Source organism: Solea senegalensis, linkage group LG4, assembly GCF_019176455.1.
Source record: "Solea senegalensis isolate Sse05_10M linkage group LG4, IFAPA_SoseM_1, whole genome shotgun sequence".
Classification (NCBI taxonomy): domain Eukaryota; kingdom Metazoa; phylum Chordata; class Actinopteri; order Pleuronectiformes; family Soleidae; genus Solea; species Solea senegalensis.
Window position 1 is genome coordinate 11,874,782 of NC_058024.1, and position 20,944 is coordinate 11,895,725.

Genomic DNA, 20,944 nt, shown 5'->3' on the forward strand with positions numbered 1-20,944 from the left:
ATGCAGAGAAAAGGTGGGATGTGAATATGAGAATTTCACATTTTAACTTGTTCACGTTAAATAGCCAATATTAATTTTTGATTTGAGTGAGTGTTTATAATTCATTCATTCCTATCCTGGCACAGCTGCTCACCACAAATGCTGTATGTACATTTCAAGAAATACAGCAACAATATAACCTACCTCGTTTTATTATGGGTCTTCTCTGTACCCGCAGTTACACTCTGCCTTGAAGAGTTTGATAGGTATAAGCTTTCTAATCATGACCATGCAAATTGTACTGAATAATTTTTTTGAAGGATTTTGTTTTTAATTTTTGATCATTTCAAAAAGGTCAAAACCCTTGCTTCTTTGTATTTTTCATTTTCCCTTAGATTATTTATCATGATACAGTTTAGATTAGATATTGGGGGAATAGAGTTCTATCTTTAATTATTCGTCCGAATTCACAAGTGAAGGAGCAGTTCACTAAAAGCATTTTTATTTACACAGCATTATTTACAAGTCACTTTGAATAGTAAGCTTGAGGAAAAGGGTCAGAGCAAACATAAAAAAAACTCAAGACTAAGAACTCATTGATAAAAAAAACAAAACGAAAAACAACTTAAGACAGCATTACCGACAAGAACGACAGTGTTTGTGAAACACATAAAGAGCTTACGAAATCAGAAACAGTCCCTGAGGTGTTACATTTATTACAAACGTTTCAAAGTGTGTCCCTGACTAAAACAACCGGTGAACAAAACATACGCAGAACATGACTCGACGAGGGACAGTCACAGGTTGTTACATGCTCATGACTGATTCTGACCTTTGCCGCTTTGACGGCCTCATAATTTAAGTCCAACACAAACATTTACACACGTCCTCAACTTGGAACTGGCTGAGCAACAACAGTCCCATCCACCCATTAACAGCACAAACAGAAGTTAGTTGGGGGGTGGGGGGTCTACTGTTACATGCAGCAGTACTGATTATTCCTATATTCCCTCTGCATACTCAGTATACAAATATCACTTCTCTCTCTCTCCGAAATAGGAATCCATCATTCCAACATCTAACATCAACCAATAATTCTTGACGAGGGCTGTTGCAGTTCGTGTGACAGTCTTGTTGCACCATTTTGTCTCAGCTACAACAGTCAAACTCCCCAGCCCATAAAGACAAAGAAAGACATACCATGAAGGGAAAGGACAGTCCACAAGCAAAGTCAATCAGCCAGTTAGAAGCTGTTCCTTTGCACCCATCTCCTGATATTTACAGATAATTGTAATAATCTATTGCAGTTTTTTTCCCCATCATTCTGTTTTTGGCATCTCAAAAGTGCCGAGTCATATCAGCAGCTGAAGCTGAGATGTCAGGCGTGTCTCTACAATATAGTCTGCATGATTCCCAACATCATAGTTGAATTCTGCTCAGCTTTGACTGTTTTATGCATCTTTTCTCAGTTCCGAGGACTAGTCTTAAGGAACACCAGGCCGCAGCTATATGGTGTACAATTTGGTGCTATTTGAAATTGGACCGAGTCCTGTCATGTTAGCAATACCGCAGAAGCCCTCTTTCTCAGGCTTTTGTAATCCGTACGGAGACTTTGGACAGTGAACATCAACACACATGACAAAGCCCTGCAGATTAAATGCTGGTCATACCATGTGCACATGGTCAGGAAATAAAAACAAAGATTGTATATGAGAGAAGAACTAAAATGAAACAAAAATCTTAAAATGAGTGTAACTTCTCATCAAAAATGCTTTCAAAATAGTCGAGAGATCACGGATGTTAGTGTCCACTTGTAAATACAGAGACAAAAAAAATTGGGGCAGAGTGTTGATTGTGCACAACAGGGCTCTCAGCTGTCAATCATCTCCGACAGTTCCTGGAGCAGGTCGTCCTCTCCGATGCTGGGGTCCACATCTTCCTCCAGGTGGTCATCGGTGAACTCGTTCATCAGCTGCTCAAAGTCGTCCATGGCTGAGGAGGAGGAGAGCGCAGAAGTGGAGAGGGTGCGGGACACACTTGTGCTCTGCCTCCGTACCTTTGGCTGAGAGGGAGTTTTCTGCACCAAGCTGAAACACACAAAGATTTGTTGATTGATTTAGTGACCAACAATTCTGCATCACAATACACACAATTAATTACAAGATGTTCTAAAGCCAGGTTTTAATTTCTCTCTATCCTTCACATACTGGGTCACATACCTACCATTCGCATGTCCCCTATCTCAGAATATCCATGTAGGATAGACGGCGCAGCCTCATAAACCCTGACATAGGATTCCAAAATGGCTGCTACTTGCATTAAAAGTAAATGACACTGTTCACTTTTGTCTTATTTATTTCAAATTAGGTAAGTTCTGTTATGCAGTTTGGTGTGCAAAATACCGTGAGATACTTTTACTTCAGCTGGTCAGTTGACTACTTAAATATATTGAATTTCAGACATATTCCAAGATGAAAATGCCAGGATTCAACAGGATCAAATTGCAAAAGAATGGCTCAGAGAGCACGAGTCATCATTTTCACACACTGATTGAGTCCCCACAGAACCCTGACCTTAAATGGATCAGCGTTTGTGTATAAAATTTATGTAGATCTTTACCTTTGCGGGACTGCACAAGCCTCCCCTGAAGAAGATGCACTGACAGTCGACTTGGTTTCTTGGCTTGGACTCTGACTGAAGACTGGGACGGTCTGGAGCTCCTCTCTCAGTGGGCTGGAGGTTGAGTCCAGCAGAGTACTGGGACTGCGTGGGACAGTAGAGCTCAGCTGAGCCTCTGCACTGGAGGATGGGAACACCTGACAACACAAGAGAGTGAAGGTCAGCCACAGCACTGGAATGTTTTTGATTCTTTACCACAAAATGAAGACATTTTTTTTTTTTTCAAAAGAAATGTATGCTGACTTAAATGGAATATAATTTTTGTCAATCTGTGACCTTTGACATAAGACACCCCTATCTAAGCTGTTAATGTACATGAATGTTTGACCCAAATTATAAGACTTTCATAAACATAAATGGGGACTTATAACAGACGGACATAAAAACTAGAGCTACAACAATAGAGCTTTCTAAATTAGATACCAACTTCATTACAACAAGGTCTGTTTTTTTATTCTTAAATGTGAATATTTTATTTTTAGTTTTTTGCTCCATAAGACAAAAGAAACAAGAAAATTGACTATCGTTAAGAGATTGTTTTTAAGTTTGGGAAAGACTGGATGTCATTTTTTTTTTACATTCTACAGACTAAACTACTAACAGATTTGAGAAAATCAGTCTATTGAACCGTTCCCAACCTACCTGTACTTCATTGGACGCTGTCTCCTGCAGTGGCTCTTCCATCTTCGTGCAGCTGCTGTTCAAGGGTTTCACAGCAGCTACAGCAGATCTCTCCGTTCCCCTCCCCTTCTGGCCTGGTTTCACGTGCACTGCAGGCTTCACAACAGAAGGCCTCACATTCAGTTTGGGCCTCACTAAATTAGAAGTTTTAAGAAAAACACATTGAACAGGGTTAGTGTTTCATCTTTATGTTTTAAATGCAAATAAAATCATCAGCACAACAGTGACCCCAACAAAGTCACTCAATTGCAATTAAAGTTTCTGTAACACTCAAATAGAAGTGTGGGTTCACAGCAGCAGCAGTACCTTTGGTGTCTATAGTGTGCTCTGGGGATTTCCTCAGATTATCAGCAGTAGCAGCCTGTTTGGAAGGTGACAGTCCCGTAGAGTTTCTTGTGTTTTTGTCTGGAACCTCCCTGGAGCTTCTTGGGCTTTGTGAGTGGAACTCCTGCTCCTGTGGAGAAGAGCTCCGCTTAATGGGGACTGAGGTCACAACTGCAACAGCAGCAACTGTTGCACCAGGAGACGTAGTGCTGTTCAGAGGCGAGGCATCCTTGGCTTTGAGGGGGATCAGTTTACGGACAGGCAACTTTTGGTTGGAAGGAGTTGTGTCGGGAGTTGGGGTGGTGGAGGAAGGGGATAAAGAGCCTGGTGATGTCAGACAGTCAACCTTTCTTTTCAGGCCCCCATCGGCTGTCTGTTTCAGTGTTGTTTCAGTGGATGCTTTTTCCTGCTCCTCCATTTCCTGTTTGCGAAGACGCTTTTCACGCATGATCTCCTCAAAGGTCTTGACCTTGACGTTGCGTCTGGCAGGGCTGATCTAGAAAGACATAAAATAAAGACCATCACCTACAGTCAGTAAAAGAACCAGCAGCAACAAACAACGCTGCAGTGGTTTCAACGCCTTACCTGAGGAGCAGCACCTTCTTCTGGAACCTCAACACTCTTCTCTATTGTGTCACTGCCTGTTAAGACATTGTATGTAAGATGTGATTAGAGTTGATAGATATTTACAACAATTGTGCAAACATACAGGGATCTATCTTACTGTTGGAAGCTGGTTTGTTGATGCGCAGTAGACGAGGTTTCTTAACTCCATTCTCTTCACTATCAGGATGTGTCTTGTTTTCAGTCTCCATGGCCTTCTGAGCCTGAATCCTCGCTGCCTTCTCCTGGCGGATCTCCTCCAGGGTCTTGACTCGAACTTCTAATGCGTTTGTGGATTCGGCACCAGGTCCAGTTGTGTCTGGCTTGACCTGGCTCTTGCCTGGAGCATTGTCTTCTCTGTGCTTTGCCTTCTTTAGGATGGATCTATTCTCCTGCTGCTCTTGCTCTCTCTTTTTCTTGGCTTGCAAGATCTCGGAGAAGGTTTTGACTCGGCTAATTGAATCGTCTTTTACTGTGATGGCTCGTTTAACGCCCTTACTGGCTTTAGTAGTGACTGTTTTTGTGCTTTCAGGACAGGAGGGCTCATCGGTCTGGTTCTGAGACTTTGCTGCCTTCTCCTGTTTGATCTCCTCCAGTGTTTTGATGCGGATCCGTTTGGATTCTTTCTTTGACTCTGTGCTGCTCTCAGCTGTTGGGAAATTTGGGGCAAAACAATATACAATGTTTTAATAAATCTTCATGGTTTTCAATTCAAAAATAATGGGCAGGGTCAATGTAAGCCAACATGTCCTAGAGCATTTTTTTTACCTGCATCAGGTTCATCAAGAGCAGCAGACAATCCAAGTCTGTCCTTCAGAGCTTAAGAAGCAGAAGCAGGAAAACAGTTTGAACAGATATCCATACTAGACGTTGCAATTTACAAACTACATCAAAAGACAACCTGCTCACATACACAATTGTTTCACAGTCACAATTTCTTAAGTAACTGTGTCACTGGCAGGATAAAAAGCTATAGTTGCAGATGATGTTTTGAGAGTAGCTCTGAGGTCATTTAAAAAAATTCACAATATATTACACAACACTCACCTTTCTTTGGGGCCTTTTCTTCCTCATCCACAACTTTCCCCAAACGCTCAGCCAAACTCCTCTTCAGCGAGACACCTTCTCCACCTTTCACACCTTCACAAAGGAGAAGTCATGAGGGTCTGTTACCACTACAATTACTAGCCACTGTGTCCCAGTTCTCCTTATGAGCTAAATGATGAAACAAGAATTTCATCAATGATGGGCAACTTACTTCCGAGCCTTTCGGCCACACTGCCTCTTGATTTCCGGGTTTCTTCAAGTGCTACATGGAGCAAAGAAACCAGAAAATATTCATTTATATCACTTCTGAAATATACCCTCTTTAGAAAAAAAAAGGGAGACTGATTACATAATTACATCAACAACTACTAACTGATTAATTGTTGCATGTATTAATAAGACGGATGGTTATCAGTGAATGATTGATGAATCATTAAGATTGTAACATGTACTTTGAAATAAGGACATAAGCAGAATTTGTGAGGAATTCAGCTTCTCACAAGTCCCTGCTTTTTACCTTCTCTGGACTCATAGACGGCTGGTCGAAAAAATGACTGGAGATTTTCTTTCTCTCCATTGGCCCTCAAATCAGAACTCTGGATAGGGTAACCGGCTTTCTTCATGCTGGCCTTCAGGGCTTTCCTGAGTCGGATCTCCTCCAGGGTGCTCACTCCAAAATTTAGTGAGTCACCTGACAATACAAAACACAAATTTATTAAATAAAAAACCACAGTCACACAGAATTTGGTGGTATTGCAGCTTGGGATACAAATAATGCTTCCATAATATATGACCCCAGCCTCACCTGATTTGGGTTGCTTTCTGGGAGAAGGTCCGCCCTTGCCATCATCTCCCTCCTCTGAGAACTGGTCTGGAAACAAAGACAATAATGGTAAAGACTAGAAGACACTGACTCCATTTAAGGTGAGGACATTCAAACAATATCATAAGAAAAGAACAAAAAGGTTAAAAAAGACAAGAAAGTAATTATATTATCAAATCTAGCTCACCATCTTCATCCTCATCATCATCTGCAGGATTAATCACCACTGGTGGGTGGGTAGGGCTGGGTACTGGCTCTTGATTTTCTGTCTTAATGACCCCTCTGAGCTGTGGATTAGCTGCAGTGGTGAGAGTGGCAGTTGGTGGAGGAGCTTGTTCCTCAGCTGGCTGCTCCTCACGCTTGATCAGACCTGTAAGAATTACAGTTATTATCAATGCAGCCTTTTACAGGTGGAGTGTGTCTTCATTTTAAATGGAGAACGACCACTCACTTTTATCAGCTGGGACAAACATGCCATCAATGTAGCGGGCCCTTTCATGGAAGAAGGCACAGTGTGATTTCTGGCAGCCTGCTGGCTGGTTCTCCCAATAACAGGGTATCTCCTTTCGGTTTTTCTGTTTTGATACAAGGGATAAACAGTATGTTATAGAATGCATGGTGGAGACAGGTTCATATTCATTAAACTGCACTAAGACATGTAAACAGCAGCTAAACAATTATCCAAAGAAAGGGATGCATTTTAATTGAAATGCAATCAATATTTTTTTTTAGCAACAAGGGTTAATGTTAGTTACATTAACAAAAGTCTTGCACCAGATGAGATAATAATGCAGAGTGCTGAGAAGCTAGCTGTGAAACTGCCTTCCTAGTGCTCAACAGCTTGAGAAATAGGAGGGGAGGCTTAGGCAACATCCACACTACACAGTTTACATTTAAAAACGCATAAATTATGTCGCAAATGTGCTTGCTTAACACAAAAACACATATAGTCTTAGGCTTCTCCCTCTGGCTTTAGATTTACACAGAGACGGTAATTCTTTGATAACATCCATTCAGAACACACACAGCCTCAAAAGATTTTTTTCTCCCATAACATAAAAACTCAGGTTTAAATTGTGCTTACAGTGATTTCCATGTGGCGAAATTTGCAGATACTCCGAAAGCATCGTCCTTCCTGCCACAGGTTGCAGACCGTCTCATTGCCCATCGCTGCCTCACAGTGTCTAAAAGGGCAACTGTCACCCTGCAGCAACAAATAAAAGGTATCAAAACCATACTGCTCTGCTCACCGGTCACATTATGGGTGTATAGGCTTGTGTTCAGAGTTTTCTTACTTTAGAGCAGGTAGAATAGTAAAAGAAGTAGCAGTCATCTCCATGGTTTGTCATGGCGATACTGGTAGGCCTCTGGAGTCGCGGCGGTGATGAGACTTCCCACTTTAAACTGAGTGGATCAGCAGATGGTTCTCTTCAGGACCAATTGGACTCTCCCTGATAACCCAGAGAACAGCAGCACATCAGAAACACAACTCCTACTCTGTCTGCAGATGCGCAACAATTACAAAGAAGACTTTGTGTTTGTATTTTTCTTTCAAACAGAGTAGGCTGATATTTAAACATGACTTGCTCAACCTTATATACACAAGAGATTATTACTCAAAAATATAGGGTTCCTGATATTTCAGTAAGACTTCTATTTTAACATACTGTGCATTGCATCTGTAGTACAAAGTTTTGTTGAGCACTGCTTTAGCATAATGTTATAGTACCTGAGGTGGCTGAGACGCTTGTGTCCCTCTTGAGTACACTGCTGGTAGGGTGTTCCCGTAGTGGTGTGGAGTCCTGAAGGAACACTTGATCCATGAGATAAGAGGAAAAGGGGGGTGGGTCGCCCAGAGATACTGGTCTTCCTACGATACATCCTTTCTCTCAGACATCTTTATCTCCGCCCGACTGCTAAATATTACTGATGGTGGGTGCAATAGTCCGTTGGGGATTTTTTTTTAATCAATGGATGTATATAGCTATAAGAAATAAACAGGGGGAAGTAAACAGCCACAAAGGAAAAATGGATCCAAAAAAGCCTTAAACCGATGTGGCAAAAATGGGCAGAATGTGGTTGTGTGGAAAAAAAATCCTCAGCTTCTTCTTGGACTTGGTGGCATTTTGAAAACTTGACGATATTTGCTGATGGCAGTAGAAAGCTGGGTAAAATATTCACGCTTCTAGACATTATCAGCTGTGGAATATTAATGCTGAAGAAAAAAAATCTTCTGCCAATGAATTCTCTATCCAAATCCAGGGATTCCCCACAATGGGCCAACAGGATGAATTTAAACCTATAAACCAATCAAAAACACTCCCCATGGACCTGGAAAATTGGGTTATTCAGAAACAGGCAATTGTGCACAACAAATGAGACAATTTGTACAGCATCATGACACAAATACCAGTATGCTTCCTGTTCAGACTCCAGGACAAACTAGAGTTTGGATATTATATGCATTCAACCTATATTTAAGTAATCACTGACATCAAGTATCTGGTATAGAACAACAAACTGTATATTTTGTGATTTCCCAAGTTCCACAACAGCCGTGTTGTTTATTAACTCTAAACATGAAGGCCCTCGATCTACCATGAAGATCAGTGTGAAAAACAAGCCTGTCGTCCATTTTAAGTAACAGATGGAAAGCACTCTGAAGTTACAGCACAACACACACACACACACACACACAAACAAACAAACAAACACACACCTATACTGTAAGAAAACAACGACCTAAGTTACTAGACCAAAGAGACAATGCTGTTAATTATTAGAGTGTGTATATTGATAATGGTCTGACGAAGCTCTCTCGGACGACGTTTCTTAGCAAATACCGCAAGACACAAACCGCCTTCTTGGCGGTTTAAAGATACGCGTATCTTAGTTAAAACCAGTACAGTAAAAAACAATCACATACTTACTGTGAAACAATAACAAGTAACAACAAGCTAGCTGGGTCAATCTACGTTCGATTTTCCGCAGTGAGATTTACGTGCTATTCTGTATAATGTTAACTTAATGACATTACTGGCAAAACGTCTTTAACGTTATGTAGTTTCAGTCCGAATTAGAGCACAAGAACTGTGTACATGCTCGTACACGTTATTTACACTGAACAGAGGCCTACCTGATGACCAGTCTCTCGCGACCTTATCGTTAGCATGAGCTAAATGTTTAGACTGGTATACGCTTTTTATGCTTTAACACTATCGTTTGCCAAAATGTATGTTGTGTAAACAAAGTATGTGGTGTTAATTACCAGTTTCAGATTTTAAAAGATTATTAAAGTTGTAAAATGTAGTGGGAAAAACCCGTCTCTCCTCCTTGAATGCAGCAGCCGGACTAAATCAAAATGGCGGCGGTAGGTCACAATCAACGAGGGCGGGCCGTAGGCGGGCCATGGAACGTGCTGCGTTTTGGTCGAGGGGAAAAAAAAGTAAATTCGACTGTTTTAGTGGGCCAAGTTTACAATTTACAATTTACATTTTTTTTGAAAAAATATAATAAAATAATATAATACGTTCACTCTCAAGTGATCTCGCTAATTTTAAATAAGTAGGAAAATTGTCTATAAAACTGCTACCTTAAATGCAAATAATAATCTTACAATATCAATATGCGCTCTGATTATTCTTTTTTCCCACTTCCCAACAACAACAAAGCAACAATAGTATTATTTTTTTACTCTCCTCATGTTTTGAAGTTAATGCGTTATCTATCTATTTCCATACATAATTGTATGTATATATACATATATATGTATGTATGTAGTTACACAAACATTTTTAAATACTAATGTATAGACTGGTACCCTAACTATTAGCCACATTTAACCACTCACCTTTTTATTTTGAAAAGTGACCGGAAGTGATATATTGTGTTATTTCAATGTATTGACAGTGGCTGAGTTGGGCGAACTTTGATGACAGTAGGCTGAGCTTATCAGTTAGTCTGCCTCCCGCTGACAGTCAGTTGACACTGCAACGCACTTCAACACTCGAATGCACAAGGAGTGTCTTTAAGTTGGCTTTGCAACCACTCTGACAATCCACGAGTAAAAACCATACAACTCTGCAATTGTTTCGCCTCTTGATGGATACAGTACAGGTAGGTGATTTTGCTTACTACCCAGGTTGACAGAAGTTAGCGTTAGCATGTCGTTAGCAGCGTTGGGCTAACAAGGGCAGGGCCAGTTAGCCGCAAGGTGACAAACAGGTAAAGATAGTGAACGAGTGCTTGTGTCAACGTCTTTACACCTGTCAAACGTCATGTTTGTGTGCATTTGTTCAACTTTTGTGCGCATACTTTGTTTGCTGTACACAGAAGTCGTTATCTGGATTCTCTCTGGACCTGAGTCCATTGAAAGAGCCTCTTGGATTTATTCGAGTCTTAGAATGGGTGAGTAAAATCCAATTCTTATTTTAAATACGGTCGGACAATATATGATATTATCACTCAACGCAATAAAAAACACTCGCAATAAGTCGATCGTGGTGTATTAAGTTATCATGGCAAGTCGCAGTCGTAATTTCCTTGTGACTATTATTAGTATGACTTGTAGTTGTATATGTGACGTCATTCTTACGAGTCAAAACCAAAGTTTCATATATCTGCAATTCAGTTTATACTAGTGAAAATGACGTCAGTTTTGTCATTCATGAGTATGGGGTTTGTCATTAAAGATATCTACAACGAAGTCATAATTCAAGTTTGAGATATCTACAACTTCTTTTGGACTATCTGAAACTTAACTCAATATATCTAAAAAGAGCATTGTATATATATCTTCAATTGAGGATTGTGATCTTAAAGTTGAATTATGACTAATCACAATGCCATTGTAGATATCTGAAACTGGAAACTTTGAGATATCTACAATTCAATTGCAGATATCTGACGTTGCATAGATCGGTAGTGAATATCCTGTCTACTGATTAAATGTTAAAACCGCTTACCATATGCTATTGGGGTTGTAAATGGAGCTAAATGTAAATATTTAATTATATTATATATATAACCTTTTTAGCAAAACCATTTTAGCTGAGTCATTACAACAATATTTGTTGCAATAGTTGGAGAATTGTGTCTTTGAAATGACTCAGCAACAATTTCTTCATAGTTCATAAATGGTCTAAAATGACTGTATCAGAATAATATCAGTATAGTTTTGACATCGGTATTGGACACAAGAAAGTGGAATTGGGACATCCCTAGTTACTTAGCATGCAGGGGAAAGGTAGGGATGGGGTGTCCACAATTTGTGACAACCTTCAGTTTCACCATTAGATGTCACTGATATTTTTGATATTTAAATGAATAGATTGCATCAGGTAATTTTCCACACTTAAAATTTTAATTTAGATTGTTTGTCAAGGCATAGTTGCTCAGATAAGATAAAGCCTCATACAGCTTTGATATAATTAAACATCTGTGCTGATATATCACATATCACATAACAGCTCTAAGTTAATTTATTTGCACCTGACAGTAGAATTCCTCCTTCATTTGTCTTTGTGAACAACATCATCATGTTTTTTTCCCCTGCCATTGTGACTGTACAGATGTGTCCATTTGTGTATGTCTCTTGAGTTGGTATGAAGGAGGGAGATGGTGGAGTGTTTGAGTGAATCAATATGCTGCACAGCTCTGCAGTGGGATAACATTTTATGCATTTGCAGGGGGGAAACAAAGACAATCATATCCCCATCAGTGCTAAAATTGTGACGTGGACACACATAAATAGATGTATGGGCACAATGAAGTGTAAAGGGTTTTTTTTTTAGTTAAATTGCAGTCCAGAGGAGTTAAACAGAAGAGGCAGTTTTGATAGAGTGCAGGACACTTTTTTTATAATTTACACTGCTAAAAGAATGTCTCCACATGCTTTTCAGATCATCTCTGGTGTGGTCTGAGTGAACACATCTATTTACCTTTTCCTTTTTTTTTGGGATTTAAATGTATGTATTGTTTATTAATGTAATCTTTATTACTGATATGAGACAGATGGAAACTTGTGTAATTTCTGACAGTTAATCACTGGCACTCAGGACAAGATTGCTGTTGATGCCATGTGTTGCTGCAGAAACCTCCAATCGCAGTTAAGCAGATGTTTTGAAAACAGCAGTCTGAGTTGGTTGGATGTTGTATGTGTATATACTGTATGTGCTGTTGCACAGTAGAACATATGTCACTGCCATTTAAAGTGTATGCAGTTGACTTCATAATGGATAATGTGAAAGGACTCTGGACTAAAAAAAGAACTGTAATAGAATGCCCCCTCCTATGTGGCTACTGTGCAAACTGCTGTGTTAAACTGTGTGTATTTAAGGTGTGAGCCTGTGAAACGTTATGCCCTGTTGATAATCAACATACAGTGTATTGTTGCAGTATACAGTGGGGTGTCACAACAGCAAGACTAGCTCTGCTGGTACATTTTAGACTACAACACTGTTTTGCATACATTCCTTTCTGGATATGCCTCTCTGCAAAGCTGCTGGCTCTCTTATTTTGAAATCTATGGGGCTGTATTTTAATCTGGATATATAAAAACAGAGAAATTTGAAAAGAATGACCCACAATGACTGGTTTTCATCAGCTACAACTTGATTATCATTTGTGAATAAATAGCACATTTAACACTTAATTTCGTCTTCTGTCTCACAGCAGACATTTTGTGTTTACACTGGCATGCACATGCCCAGTGCACCTGAGTGTCACATGATATGATTTTATCTGAAAAATGCAATTTTCAAATGAAAACATAGTAGTGTGGATGTAGCCTGAGTGGCTTATTCCCTCTCTGTGGGATAGATCTCGGCTGTCGGTAACTTAATTGTCACCTAAATAGGTAATTTTCTTAGTATTGTAGTATTTTTTTTTCAAGCAGTAATATGATCACTTTGATTAATGTTCTGAGTCATCTCAGAACAAGTCATCTTTTTGAATTGATTTTAGATCATTGCTGGAACTGTGTGCATCATAACATCATGCTGGATGGGGGACTGTAGTGAAAGATATACCTGTGCTCTGCATGGTACTTACTACTTTCTAATGTTGTGTGTTTGTGCTTCTGCTCAGCCATATTATTTTTTCTTTTCCTTTTTTGTTTGCACAAAAACGTGAAAGGCAAACTCCTTAAAAGTCTAAATTTGTTGACTTCTGGTACAATGATCTCATAGTTCAGTAATTTTAGACTGTCACAGTCAAAATTATTAATGGGAAACTACTAATGGCTAATGTCTGTGTAATAGTTGTTTAAGATCGTTGCTCTTTTCAATGGTCACTTAGTCTTCAAATCTTTCTGGTAATTCAGCAAGTTAAATAGTTGTTAGCCTTCTCCAGGGTCAAAGCTGAATTAAACACCCACAGTGAGACATAGTGGGAGAAATAGTTTGCCTGTCTCCTACACATACTTTGAGCAGATGTTAATCATTGATATCACTGAATGTCAAACTGGTTTTAATGCCACTGCTATTAAACCTGGACGGCAGTAACGGCAGTTTTTCAGTGTAATATGGGGTGAGTGGTCATCCCAGTGAGACATGGTCTGGCTATTTTTGCGGTCATGACTTACTGAGTCTGTTACTAGTTCAGTGTTGCCATATGTGATGTGTTCTATACGAATAATTATTCTTATAAGAAAATATTACAAGATAAAGATAAAGAGCCATGTGACTGGCTGCTGTCATGTCTGTCCTGCTGCTCGCTGACTAGGAGAGTTAGAGGTGAATGCTGGAGTCGGTCAGTTTGAGACTGGGAGTGGACATTCGAGTTTTGGGAACCAACCACACCCTGTCTGAGGGGTTTATTTGGGGTGCTGTCAGATTGGCCTGGGTGGGTCAAACAGGGCTAAGGTGAAAGCTGAGAAATGGTGTGGAGATCCTAAGATACCTGAAAGATGAAACTCATTCCTGAAAATCCTCAGTGGGCCTGAAGCTTGCAAAAATACTAATGGCTTAAAGTTCTCCGGCACTGTGCCGGAATTCTGGGGTGGGGCCATGGATGTTTTAGTTTCAAAAATAGATGCCTATGGAAAATATTCTTACCAAAAATTCCCGTTAAATTACCAGGAACTTTCCTTCTGGGATTTTGGAAGTATTCCAAATTGGAAACTTTCCATGGGAATTATTGAAATGAATGAGAATTAACTGAAAATTGTAGATAATTTAAAAAAACAACAAAGTTGTTTATTTATGTGCATGTACGTGTGTTTTAAGAGTGGTATAATCTAAGTGACACAGGGGTAAACACAGGATTCCCACTACACAAGGGTCAGGATTTCCATTTAACCTCTTAAAAGTGTGCAAGGATACGTATCGACACCATTTTTTGACAGAACTTGAGTTAAAACCATAAATGTTTGCAAATAAAACATGGGATACCAGTAATTTTCTTAAGAAAACAAAGTAAATATATAAAAAAAGGCATTATATGTGCTTTGTTTTTGTAGTAATTGTGGTGGTGGTTAGGCAACTCATGCTGCTCTGAGTGTGCATATCTATTTTATGCGACAAGGGTACAGTGGGCTGAGCTTGACATTCTAGACTGCAGCACTTTATGCTAATGCATCGCAGATATAAGCATAGAACCAAGGTGAAATGAAACAACACTTTTTCAGTGCTTTCAACAGAGTGACTGTATACTCTCTACAGTAGACCACACTACACCATTGTTTGTGAACAAATTACATTATGCTGGAGATAATGTACGGAAGCAAGAATCGAATAGATTATCAGATGTTTTTCATTGTAGGGAGGATGTCCTGGGAGGGGAATAATGTGAGGTGGGAAGTGGGTGCCCTTTGTCACATATTGCCTCTCGACACTAAAGTGGTTACTCATACATTGTTTACAAGATGATTATTACTTCTACACGGACATTCGTTTAGGACGGAGAAGCAATTTTATGATAAGCATAAGCTTTGAGCTGAAATCCATGCATACTGGCCACATTTTGCCTCAAACCTGTTGAAAAAAAAGTGGATTCAGTGCTGTTATACAGTTGACTCTCCAAGCTGGCTGCAGTGGAATCATCTTCTCTGCAGTCAGCTCATGTTAAAGGCTAAAGGAAATGATCTTTGTTCCTCTCTGCTTTCCAGTCTTCCTGCTGGTGTCTGTTGTTTGTCAGTACAGTTGAAGGTATCAGCATTTCTTTCTCTGTAAGAAGAAACATTTTTGCTGACGTTCATTCATCTGTGAAAATGACTATGATGTTTGATATTCATACATAATCTTCAAAATGTAAAACCTCTGTCCTTTGATTTGGACAAATCTAGTGTTTTCAGTGCTGCATTACATCCAAAACACTCCATTCACTGAACACAACTGCAGAGTTTTCTGTTTGCTTACCTTTCACAGATATCGTGATTGCAATCTGATTTGCAAATATGCATTTTTTTTTAAGTAATATGAGCTGTAAAAGATGTAAAATTACCATGTGACACTATCAAAATATTTATGAATATACTATATAACTTAAAAATAAGACTTACAGGAGGGTTGCGGAGGGTGTCATAGGGTGTCCATCGCAGGGCCACATATAGAGACAAACAACCATTCACTCCCACTCTCACACCTATGGTCAATTTAGAGTGTCCTATTTACCTTATCCCCATATTGCATGTTTTTGGAGTGTGGGAGGAAGCCGGAGAACAGTTGTTCCAGGTCTTGTTGCAAAGGCAAGAGTTCTAACCACTACACCACCTGTGTGTGTTTCCAATATGTATTTCTTCTTCACCTCATTCATTCCGATTGTATAAACTTTTAGTGAGGAATTACATGCTTGATTACTCTTAGAATCAGAGGCCTTTGTGACATGTGTTAGTCATACAAATATGTCTACAACAATTAGTTAATCCTATTTTCTCTTTCCCATTGCAGGTGTTTACCATATTTGCCTTTGCTACCACTGGAGGGTACTCTGGGACAACCACTTTCAAAGTCGCCTGTACAGAATCCGAGGCCAAAGATGTAAAGGCTAATTTTCAATATCCATTCAGGTACTGTAAAAGTGAGCTTCTTTTTTTTGTCTTATCAATAAAAGCAGCATTTCAGTGCATGTCACTGACAGAGGTTAACATATGAAACATAACTTTCAGTTAAACCTGGATTATTAATATCATGTGGCCATATTCTGTCCCGTGCAACATTTGCATATTGACATAGCTGAATGTAGTACTAATGTTGCAATGACTGCTTCATGTCAATACTGTCAGAGGTCTGCACAAGCACAGGCAAACAACAGTTTTTCTATTATTTTAAGTGACCACAAAAACGCATCTCATTGTTTAATCACAGTGGACAGTGGTAGACAAAGTATTGCTTACTCCTTTCATATTCTCTCTTCTTGCATTCCTTGGAAAGCAGATTAACTGAGGTGAGGCATTGTTTCTCTGAAATCAGACTGAGTATAAAAACAAGAGTCATCAGAGCGACTGTTGACACAGATATTTCCCGCTGCACTTCTCTTCAGGTTGTCAGCATACTCATACAGCATACCATCATGTAACGGAAGCGAGACCAAAGACTATTTCCTGCAGGGTGACTTCTCCTCCTCTGCCGAGTTCTTTGTGTGTGTCGGCGTATTTGGTTTTCTTTACTGCACAGCCACACTGGTCCTTTACCTGGGCTACCAGCAAGTCTACCGTCAGACCAGCCGTGGTCCCATCGTAGTAAGTGCATACCTCTTTCTTTGCTTATTTGTTTTATATTGCAACTGCAGCTCGACTGAGTCAGGCAATCGGACAACTTGCCGAATCCGAGTATACATGCGGAGGAGAATTCGATTTTAATTCTAGATGTAATTGTTCATCTCTCTGTGATCAGCTGTTCTGGCTGTGCACCATATCTGCAATTCAACGAGAGGAAAAAGAAAAGCCACAGAAGAATCCATCGTCATCTTTAGGACTTTTCTTCTCTCCCAGAGCTCAATGCCCAAATACAAAATGAAATGTGCACTCATAAGAAGTATATTCTCATTTTTAATAATGGATAATATTTATAAACAACAGGAACTTGTATTAATGTGAGATCGATGTGTATGTAATGCAGGTGAACATGCTCAGTGTTTATTTTGTACTTCTTGCCAGGACCTTGTGATGACCGCTGCCTTTGCCTTCCTGTGGCTTGTGTCCTCCTCAGCTTGGGGCAAAGGCCTGACTGATGTCAAATGGGCCACTAACCCTGACCACCTTGTGGAGCCATGCAAGGACATCTGTCAAACATTAAACTATCCTCCCATGGGCCGCCTCAATGCATCTGTGGTAAGACTTGTTAAAGCTACACTTCCAGTGGTTATTATGTTTTCAGAGAGCACAAATTTCAGCAACATTTATGACCTTCAGCCTTGTTCACTTTACATGATTTTCAGCCCAATTTTCTGGTCACCAGTAAGTTTCGCTACAACATGATTGGCAGTTGTAATATTCATTTCCAGGTCAAATCACTCAATAGATTCAGGTTTTTATCAGATCTGTGATGGAAATATTACATACATACATTGGATCAATGCATCAAGTGATGTGAGTAAATACTAATGATCCTGATTCACATGACAGGAAAAGTTCTTTCACATTAAATGTGAACCCACCATAAGTCATCTGATGAGAATCTTTTTTACACAGGGTTTTGCAACTGATAAAAAAAAAAAAAAAAAGATTTTGTATTCCTTGTGGTTGAGTGACACTATACAGTACGAAGTCCACCTTGCAGATTTCCAGATAACATTCATTCTAACTCACCGCCTCTACATACTCTGTTCTCAGCAGGGTCACGCCTATGAACCTGTTAATATTTGCAATGTAATGTGTAATAAAAGGCACATGGCAAAATGAAAATGAAAGTTTAGTTTTGTTAACCCATAAAATATTGAGAATCAACACAACCAAAGCAGCTGTTACATTTTTAATTTCTAAACACTAAATTTGTAAAAATTTTATTTGTGCAACTTTATGTTTTCCTGTCTCTCTGCAGATATTTGGCTTTTTGAACTTGATCCTGTGGGCAGGTAATTGCTGGTTCATATACAAAGAAACCCCTTTCCACAAGGATTCCATCCCAACTGCAACCATAGAAGAAGGAGGAGTTCCTGGTCCACAACACTGAGGAGCCTCAAACAAACAGCCTTCACCCACATCAAGAAAAGCTTTGAACCCAACATTGGTCTCTAATGTTAGCATGCAAACGTGGAAAGGCAATTGTCATAAATATCTCCCTTAAAGTTCCCCATGTCCTATGAAAACACAAAGTGTAAACACAAACAAAAAATGTAACACTACAGAAAAAAAAGCTTATTTGAATGTCAGCTTATGTGTATGTAAGTGATCAGAACAGCAGTCGTGCAGCGCAGTTGCCTTCACATCGGCACACTGTCCTCCAGTGACGTTTGCCCTTCTGAGCGTCAGAACTGTGACGCTCTGACGCTCAGATAAGAAACCTTATCAGACCTGATATTGATACCCATCCCCAGCGATCTCAACAAAGTTTAGATTTAAACACTCCCAACCCTTTCCGAGTGCATCCTCAGATCTGATTCTGAGATGGCTAGAGGAAACATCCACATTTGTGAGCAGGAATGAATACAGTCCATCCTCAGGACGCATTAGAAACCACCTCAATTACATTTCTCTTTTTACACTATTAGTGCTCATACATTTGCAGCCACTGCCACAATATTAACACAGATTTCCATGTCTTACATCAGACATATTTGTTCAGGCAGACTTGTCAAAAACCATCATTGCATCCTTGCAAACTGATATGACAGTTTATATTTGAATACAGGGTGGGGCAGGAAGCCAGGAGACACATCTTAATGTCAAAGTGTGATCAGTCCTACTTAAGGCTGTCCACATGGGATCAGATCACTGAGGACAAATGTTAACACCAGGTCTGAATGGGGCCCACTTGTCCTCTTCTGGGGAAAAAAAGCTCTGACAGAAAATTAAATCAAATAACAGCCAGTCAAAGCCGAATGTAAAAACATGTTGTGTGCTTGTATTTCTCCAGTTGTAGTAACAGCTGATAACACAGGCCTGGCACATAATCAGACTGAGGCATTAAATCATCCAACCATCACATTTACAGCCAAACTGTTCCTCGCCACAGAGTCTTCAGAGAAACACTACATAACCACAGAACTGTGCCTCGTCTATCCAGAGAAAATCAGATTACACACTGTAAGTTAAAAGAAAAAAAAAATCACACTACAACCTACTGTACTTCAAGTGAGGAAACTGACTTTTTTTTAAAATGATATTTAGAACTGTCCAAAACAAGGCAAACCATATGTTTACTCCAGTAGCTAGTGCACAATACCTCACATTGAAAGTGACTGAGGTTAATCCTTGTTTAGTTCCTGTTTGTTCGAAATTACACTAAGACTACTCACTAACACTAAGGCTTTCCCTCTTTTGAATGAGGAGACTTTATTTACATTGTTATACAGGTTATGTGTCTTTTTATCATCATTAATTGGTCTGTTGCAGTTTTTTTTTAAGCCAATGTAGGGTCTGTGTTCGTATTTACCGATGGGAAATTGTCAGTGTGTAGCTTCTTTCTCTGTCTTTGTTTTTCATAATGTCACACGTGTTGTTCCACTGCGGAGCTTCAGCTTTAATCTCGTAATGATAAATGGTTCTAAAGGTCTGAATGTGAGCACAAGGTTGTCGGCAGATTGACGTAAAAACCTGCTGTATTTCTTCATGACCCCTGCCCATCCTGTTGCTCTGCATATAACTTGACAGCGATGCCACACATAAGGGTTTGCATTGAACTCATAGCCACTCTACAGAGGAGTGTTGGAGTCACATATACGGAAAAAATGAAAAGAGGACTGTTTTCATTTTGCATTTTGAAAATAAAATGAAAATATCAATGTTAGGGGTGACTGACAGCTATGAGAGCAAGTGTTGACAAGCTTACTTGTTTGGTGTAGCTATCATTATGCTTGCATTTATCTGAGCAGCTAGTATTTCAGGTTGTACACATATGCGTTGTCTGTGCATTCTCTTCAGAGTCGTAATATGGATTCCCACTGTGTTTATATGCTAAAAGTGAGTTTCCTCCTTACTAAAACTGACCCCGACGATATGTTATGTTCTCAGCAGTTTGCTTTTAAAAAGAAACATAGTTCTCTCATATAACCGTAGTTCCTTCTCAACATTTCAACGTTTGTTCTTTTCATGTTCTGGTCCCCAACACTAACTCTGATGATAAATCTCTAGTTAGCACATTGCACTTGGAGGGATCTAATTGTCCTCATGAAGGATATGTGCATTAGTAGGTTGCTTAAACAATCTGTACAGCTGTTTTATTTCATTGCCCAGAATATGAATGAGGGACTGTCAGAGTGATAAGTCAAATATGTCCCACATCATATAGAAATTAGACATGAATAATGTGTAATAAATTGCTTTATCTGTAAAAGAAAAAAAAAAGCTAAATCTGAGTTTACATAGAGCATGGTGACATATTGATGCTTGTATAAGGGTCTATTGGTGTTGTACTTAATTTATGTTTGTGCATAAAAACAATGGTTTATCTGTATCAACATGTAAAACACCAGAGCTTCAACTGCTGAATACAGTCTCCTTTTTAATTACCTCACAGAATGAATTTGTGACTCACCTGCCCTTATGGTTCACAGTAATATCATTTATAGACAGCAGCAGATCCAATATATACAATGAAATGATAAACCCTGTTAGTTTTCCACTGCTCACGATGTTTTCATATCAGCAACTGACTATTTTTATTGTAGATACATGGAGCTTAAACACTGAATCTCTGGCTTATTTACATG

General features: G+C 39.4%; 2 protein-coding genes across 2 annotated transcripts; one reads left to right on the forward strand and one right to left on the reverse strand.

Annotated features, from left to right (window-relative positions):
• Positions 1-464: 464 nt before the first annotated feature.
• On the reverse strand, positions 465-9,503 carry zc3h11a (zinc finger CCCH-type containing 11A). Its single transcript, XM_044024110.1, has 16 exons — positions 7,866-9,503; positions 7,432-7,587; positions 7,221-7,340; positions 6,588-6,711; positions 6,324-6,506; positions 6,119-6,184; positions 5,831-6,004; positions 5,525-5,575; positions 5,314-5,406; positions 5,035-5,085; positions 4,388-4,915; positions 4,249-4,304; positions 3,646-4,159; positions 3,301-3,473; positions 2,599-2,795; positions 465-2,066 (listed from the first exon to the last, which is right to left on the reverse strand). The coding sequence occupies exons 2-16, from the start codon at positions 7,483-7,485 to the stop codon at positions 1,850-1,852; spliced, it is 2,601 nt and encodes an 866-aa protein (XP_043880045.1). The 5' UTR covers positions 7,486-7,587; positions 7,866-9,503; the 3' UTR covers positions 465-1,849.
• A 574-nt stretch (positions 9,504-10,077) lies between these two features.
• On the forward strand, positions 10,078-20,743 carry sypl2a (synaptophysin-like 2a). Its single transcript, XM_044024592.1, has 6 exons — positions 10,078-10,252; positions 10,469-10,543; positions 16,024-16,142; positions 16,616-16,814; positions 17,232-17,405; positions 18,115-20,743. Exons 1-6 carry the CDS (start codon positions 10,238-10,240, stop codon positions 18,244-18,246), a joined length of 714 nt encoding a protein of 237 aa, XP_043880527.1. The 5' UTR covers positions 10,078-10,237; the 3' UTR covers positions 18,247-20,743.
• The last annotated feature ends 201 nt before the right edge of the window (positions 20,744-20,944 follow it).